This window comes from Oryctolagus cuniculus, chromosome 5 (genome assembly GCF_964237555.1).
Source record: "Oryctolagus cuniculus chromosome 5, mOryCun1.1, whole genome shotgun sequence".
NCBI lineage: Eukaryota > Metazoa > Chordata > Mammalia > Lagomorpha > Leporidae > Oryctolagus > Oryctolagus cuniculus.
In genome coordinates, this window is record NC_091436.1 from 66,854,396 (window position 1) to 66,861,898 (window position 7,503).

The 7,503-nt window shown below is 40.4% G+C and overlaps 1 protein-coding gene across 1 annotated transcript; it reads right to left on the minus strand.

The window, feature by feature from the left end:
* Positions 1-905: 905 nt before the first annotated feature.
* LOC100346439 (small ribosomal subunit protein uS12) lies at positions 906-1,434 on the minus strand. The gene has a single exon (XM_051844537.2). The coding sequence runs from the start codon at positions 1,400-1,402 to the stop codon at positions 971-973; it is 432 nt and encodes a 143-aa protein (XP_051700497.1). The 5' UTR covers positions 1,403-1,434; the 3' UTR covers positions 906-970.
* Between the last annotated feature and the right edge of the window lie 6,069 nt (positions 1,435-7,503).

The window sequence follows — 7,503 nt, forward strand, 5'->3', positions numbered from 1 at the left end:
TTTCAAGGTTTCAAGTATACTTGGTGCAATGAGTGATACATAGGTGAATAAGAAAAGAACCCTGAGCCCACAGAGTGGAGATTCTGTGTTAAAAAAAAAGAATAACAACAGGTTAAACTATAATACAAGCTGCTCAATGTGATAACAGGAGAATGTATAAAGTGAACTAAGAAGGTTATACACAGGATTTAACATTTGCGTTAAAAGTTGATATGTAAGAGTTCATCAGAGTAAACCAGTGAAGAGAATATTCTAGGTACAAAAATCTGCATGAGCAACAGAAACACAACCTGATAATGTGTATTATAACAGGAAAGGGATGGCAGTCTAATATAGGAAAACCTAGGATCATTAGGACTATTTGGACCTTAGGGATATATATCTGGAGATTTGTTTTAAAGATATATTTGACCCTAGTTAAAAACTCTTGGCTAAAGTGGTTGAGTGTTATCTCTTTGGTCTTTGTTTCTCCATGTGTTGCATGCATTCAGCCTTGAAAATTGGGGTTAGTATTACTTCTCCAAACTGGTTTATAAAAAATGGCAACATTTCCCCTGTGATCTTGGCTGTTCTCTCTATGGCTTTGACTGATCATCTTGAGCCATATCATCTTCATAGTTTCACTAAAAGCTAAAATGACATGTAGCTTGTGAAGACATTATGGAATGGGACACCTGGTTGGACATTTGAGTCTTCTTAGCTGTGAGTCCTACTTCAGTCTCACCTGTTTGGTTCAAAAAATACATTTCTATGCAATTGGGAACATGGCTATTTCCAAAACTAAGTTGATTTAGGCTTTCATTGTCTAATGTAGAAGCAGGTATGATGTAGTTTGTGGTGGGATTTGGCAAGCTGATCTTTATGATAATACATATTCTTTTAGTTTCAGAAGAATTGTATAATTATTTTCTTTTTTTTTTTTTTTTTGGAATATGAAAATTTATTCTTAATACATTTCTGCCATCAACGTTTATGACCTTGGCCTCTCCTTCTTGCCCTTGTATAAGGCCAGAAGAGACACATTGGCTACTTTGACCACCTTAAAGCGGACGCCAGGAATGTCACCGACAGCATGACCTTTCCGACCAAATCCAGCAACCAGAACTTCATCGTTTTCCTCGATGAAGTTCAGGCACCCGTCGTTGGGGACGAAGGCCGTGATTTTCTTGCCATTCTTGATCAGCTGGACCCTCACGCACTTCCTGATGGCGGAGTTGGGCTGCTTGGCCTCAACCCCTACTTTCTCCAGCACGATGCCCTTGGCGTGCGAGGCGCCTCCGAAGGGGTTGGCCTTGAGCGCCGTGCCCAGGTGGGCCTTCTTGTACTGCTTGTCGTGCCACTTCTGGTCGCGCCGGTGGCTGCGCAGCTTCCGGGCGGTGCGGAGCCCACGGCACTTGCCCATCCTGCCAGCGCGCGGGCCTGAGCGAAAGACTAATTATTTTCTATATGACTAATTTTCTGGGTACTTTTAATTCTTGATAATTTATTTTCCTCCTCTAGAAGTGCAACAGATATAATTCTTCCTATTTTAGATATCTTAGCAACTGATACCCAACTCAGTCTAATGTATTCTGTAAGACCTGAGACAATAAAAATGATCAATATGGGTACTAGGTAGAGGCTAATAGAACAAGGATATTGTAGCCTGCTGTTTCTAACCATTTACATCATTTTTTGGCATATCTATTGACAGCAGTCAGAGACACGGCCAACAGTGGAATGGGCTTGGAGCCTATGCTGCTTTTAGGTTCTGGCAGAAACACAGTCTTTACATCACACTCCAGAGTACAATGACCAACAATGAATTTAAATATCATAACCATGGGGGAAAGCAGAAAATGACTTTTGAAAGGCAGAATGATCTTTTGGCGCACAGTCCGGGCCATTCCTAGGAACTCTGGTAGTATCTCGAGAAAGCTGCTTGCTACAGGAAACTGCCACCCTTGATTTCACCTCGTTCTTATTGTTCCAACTCAGCTCAAGTAAACAGATCTCTTTTAACTGTGACTATTCCTCAGAGAACCAAAGTATTGTATATTTCTCCCCCTGAGCCCTGTAAAATCCTGGCTTGGGTAGACCTAATAGGTCTATTTTCCAAAGACCGTTCTGGCTTTTCTGTATCTCTGAACCCACTTGATTATAATCACAAAAGAAAAGACAGTGATGCACTGTGTTGGCCTCAAAGAAAAGCAGGGACCAGACAGAAAGTCTTCCCTACAGCCATACTGAGCTATAATGACTGTGCTTTTCATTTCTCCCAGGAAAGAGTAATATAATTGGTCCCTGTAATACAGTTGCCAGTTTGTTCATTCTTTGTTCAGTAGAAGATATTTATTTGGGAGATATGTCTCACAGAATCAACTGGCTTCAGGATAAAGACTGGGAATAGATTTGTTTCTAAATAAATCTCAATAAATACTCTGATAAAATGAATACAGTAGAAGGAATAAACAATGCAATTAGGGCTATCTTATGTACATTTACATATGATAATTTACCAGTGATTATTACATTAAAAACATCCTGGGCTGATTTTCTCAAGGGCATTTGTGCAAGAAGGGAATATTTCTGAATTACAATTTCTGTCATGGGATAGAAACAAGAGGTAAGAACATGTTTTCGAATATGCAGTAAAAAGATCACCCGCTCCTCTGAAGACCTGACACTGATATTCATCTTGGTACATAAAAGAGAAAATACGCTGAGGATGGGAGATACAAGAGCAGGAGCTATAACAACAGCTGCAGAGGTGACTGTAATTTAAACAGATTGCTTATGTGTGACATCGGCAAACCACTGAATTTGGCGGGAAAGTAATGCACAGAATTAAGACAGCAGCATTAGTGCTGTGTTCTTTTATTAGAAAATGTCAACAGCTCATTGAATGCAGGAAAACTTTGGGGATTTTATTTTGTAAGAAGCCAATGTAGTAGCTGCAAAAGTAATATCATCGAAATGGAATGCATTAGGGAATGTAAGCAGCACAGGTTGGTACATTAGTTTGAGTTATTCAGCCAGTCCTGAAAAGGGTAATATCCCATTTGAATGACAGCAAAAGAATTCAAAAGGATAACAGTCATTTTTGTTGTTGTTGTTTCAGTTGTTTGTCATTTTAAAATTAGCTGTATTAAGCAAAGGCAGCTTTTAAGATCTTATTTTGAATATAATTTTACACAATTGTTAATCTACACTCTTTTACTCATGAATTTTAAAAGATCTGTTCTGCATTTTGGACAACCTGGTCAATGCAGAGAAAAGTAACTTGTACTTTAACTAGTAAGGCTATTGTAAGCCTTCCTTGCACATTAAGATGGAAAAAAATATATAAACATCACTTGATAAAATTGCAAGTTCTTGTATTTAAATTTAATTTTCTCTGCAAGTGCAGTTAGCATTATTTTTTTCCACTGGTCTCTGACATACTATTTTTGAGGGAGGAAAAAAAAAGTTTTTGCTACCATGGCAACAGTGTCCTTCTCTTGCTTTCCATCTCAAACCATAGTTTCTGAGCATAACTAGGAAAATTGAAATGTGGGTAACTCAAAATGATAAGGCCAAGCATGGTAAGCATTCATCTAAATGAATATTTCTGTCATTGTTCTTGCACTCCTGGTAAGACTGGAACTTTCAAGGTCAACATATTTGTTCATAGTGTTCATGGAGACACTCATAAAAGATTATTGCCACTTACTGGGCAACTACTCTTTCCACTAAATGTCTTATTAGCATGATATTCCAAAGATGATAGGAAATTAAAACACTTCACAGTACAGTTTATTTTATGGTATTGAGGAAATGCAATACAAAGAAGGGGCACACATTCTGGTGAACTTTAGGAAGGAAGTGATCTGCTACTTGACCCGTAGCGTGTGCTGAGAAGGGAGCAAAGGCTTCTAGAGAAACCAAACGAGCTCATTGTGGTATTTGTTTCAGGGATGACTGAAATGGTGCTTCTCTCTGTGATGCCCTTGTAATAACAATATTCTTTTATTTTCCCTGATCTTTCACAGCCTGTGGATATTTCAGCTTGCAAGATAAAATAATGTTGTTGCACCGTGACCAGCTTTTAAAATCCTCCTTAGCTTTGCTATGATGCTAGGTAAAAACACAAATACAAACAAAAGCAAAACCTTTATTGCCTGTAGGTTTTGGTTACATCTCTCTCTCTTCAGCTTTTCCTCCATCTCTGTCTACATTGACTATGGAGCCAGAACCCTTTGGCCTGATGCATTTGGATGGGCACTCAGATTCCAAACTGGCCAGCCAGTTCTGACTTGCCACTCATCTCAGGTAATTGCATTTTTGTGTCACATCCAGCATCTACTAGAAGCAATCTTGAAGATGCCGCAGTGTCATGTGCAGACATTCAGGATACTCTTCTGCTGGGATGTGCTGTGTTCTCTGGGTCTAGCTCGTCTACACAGGAACATAGACAGATATCTTAATAAGCCATGGACTGACCTGAACCTCACAGCAGATTTGCTTTCTTAAGCAGATGGCTGTATATTTTTCTGCCTTGTCAAGGACACATCTTACAACACTTGACAAATTCAAGGCTGCTTCACAGACAGAATTGATGAACTTGGAGTAAACCGGAGTTTACTTTCATGCCCTTCACTGTGTGCTCAGGGTTCATAATAATCATTCTGTTCAGCTTAATTTGATTATATGACTACTAAAGATGTTTGTAATGCTTACTTGTTGATTCTCTATGTCAGAAATAAAGGGATGTAGAAAGCTTAATGTCAAAGTGCCACACCAAAGCTTTAATTGCCAAGTCTTGTCACTTTCTAGTTGTAACCTGGATACATTATTAAGCTTGTTTGAAATAGTTTTTAAGGCTTATATCAAGGCAAATCCAATATGCAAGTCATATAACTATCCTAGATCAGTATCTACCATAAAGGATATTCTCTCGATCATTTTCTTTTCTGTAGTAGGAATGCAAATAGAGCAGCAGGGCAATTGTGTGTTCTGTGTGTCCCTTCTCTTCCTATCTGAGTATCCTCCACTCAACAAACTTTGCCTTGTCTAAGATGGAACATGTGGAAGGTGCTCAAATTTTATCGATTTGACTTAAAACAAGGAAAAATTTCATTCTTTATTTTTACATCCAAATTACTTAAGCAGCAATGAAACCTCAAAAAATGTGATATTAGGGGCAGGAGCTGTAGGGGGTAAAGCCGCTGCCTGCAATGCCAGCATCCCATATGGGCATCTGATTGAGTCCTGGCTGCTCTACTTCTGATCCAGCTCTCTGCTATGGCCTGGGAAAGCAGTAGAAGATGGCCCAGTGCTTGGGCCCCTGCACCTGTGTGGAAGACCCAGAGGAAGCTCCTGACTCCTGGCTTCAGATCAATGCAGCTCTGGCCATTGTGGCCATCTGGGGAGTGAACCAGCAGTTAAAAGATCTCTCTCTCTCTCTCTCTCTCTCTCTCTCTCTCTCTGCCTCTCCCTCTGCCTTTGTGTAACTCTGCCTATCAATTAAATGAATACATCTTTTAAAAAATGTGGTATTAGAGGCTGAAAAAGGGAATAGGGTGGCAATCTTGGTTTCTTCTTCTACTGGCCTAATAATTCTTGAGGCAGAATAGGGCATGTCTGAAGATGTGAAATGGCTGGCCTATGGCACAGCCAATCCATTCCTTTCAGACTTCTAAGAATTGATGTGAGTTGCAGCCAGATCAATTTGGCTGTGGCGATTGGTATCGATTGTGTAGACAGACAAAAAAAAATAGATTTGCCATGTCACAGATTAGTTCATTTGCCTTTTGTAGATACTACAGTAGTCCAGGAAAAATCACATTATCCTGAGAATCAAGAAGCAAGGTCTCTTATTGTGATCCTTTCTCATCTTCCTCACGTGCTATATGACCACCAGCTACATAGCTGCAAGTAGATGCTGTCCTGAGGCATTTGAATATGTTCCTGCACTCAGGTTCATCTCTAAAATTCTTGTGTTAAAAGAAATTCTTCTCTTAAAATTCTCTAAACACTTCCTAGTTGTGCTTAGAGATGTATCAGTAAAGCTTGGGTGTTTGACATCTTTTTGTGCTGCCTTCTGTCTTCCATTTGCCTTTTTTTTTTTAACCCCTCATCTCCATTCTAATCATGCAGCAACTTTGCTTTGTACTTAGAAATAAATCTGAAATTTCTTACCAGACATTTCTATACCCTCTGCCAGCCTTCCTATCTAGAATGGGAAATATTTATTCTACTTGCAGTACTGTTGTATAACGCTGTGCATTTTCTCCTTTAAAATGCTGTGTTGAGGGTTGGTTTCGTTCTATGACATAGAACCTTCTGTGGCTCCCTATAATTCAGCATATGTGAGCACCTTTAAGAAGCTTCCTTTGAGGTCAGTGTTGTAGTACAGGGTTATAAGCTGCTGCCTAGGATGCCAGCATCCTTTATGAGCACCAGCTGGAGTTCAGCTACTGCACTTCTGATCCTGCTAATGTACTTGCAGAAGATGGCCCAGGTACTTGGGCCCCTGCACCCATGTGGGAGACCTGGATGCAGTTCCCAGCTCCTGGTTTTGGCTTGGCCCTGCTTCAGCCACTGTGGGCAAGATCTCTCTTTCTCTCTCTCTTTCTCTCTGTAACTCTGCCTTTCAAGTAAATAAATCCATCTTTTTAAAATGAAACTTGCCTTGCTTTGGTAACCTTAAGTTGGACATTTTACCCTCTTTCCCCTCTTGGTGTGACAGAGAGCAGCCTATCAAAATGCATATTCATCCTTTAGGGCCTAAAGTTGCCCAGCAAGAAGTGATGGTCTAGTCTGGGGCTACATTTTTCTGTTTCTGCTTAAATCTAGGTAAGGTTATGTGTCTAGTTCTCACCATCCGAGTTTGAGCAGAAGTGATGTGTATCTGTTCCAGGCCAGCCTAATTTACCAGTATACTTTACTGTCTTCCCCAGACTCTCTCTTTCATTTTGTTGTCTAGATAAGAAGACTCTGAGACTTGGGGAACATGGGCTTCCACAATGAAATTACCCTAGATACCTAAATCACCACATGATTTAGTGTGAATAGACCTGCCAGGGATGCCTGCATTGAACTGTTACATGAGTAGGAAAAAGATTTGTTAGTTTTATATTCTTTTTTAAAAGATTATCTTTATTTACTTCAGAGGTACAACTACAGACAGACAGGGAAAGACAGAGAGAAAGGTCTTCCATCCACTGATTCACTCCCAAATGGCTGCAATGGCCAGAGCTGAGTTGATCCGAAGTCAGGATCCAGTAGCTTCCTCGGTATCTCCCACTTGGGTGCAGGGGCCTAAGGCCTTTGGCCATCCTCCACTACTTTTCCTGGCCATAAGCAGAGAGCTTGATTGGAAACGGAGCAGCTGGGACATGAACTGGCGCCCATAAGGGATGCTGGTGCTGCAGGCTTAGGCTTAACCTACTATGTCACAGCATCAGCCCAGGTTTTATACCGTTAAAATTTTGGAGCTCCCCACTCCCAGGCCTGTTTCCTGTATTTTTCCATCTCCCTAGA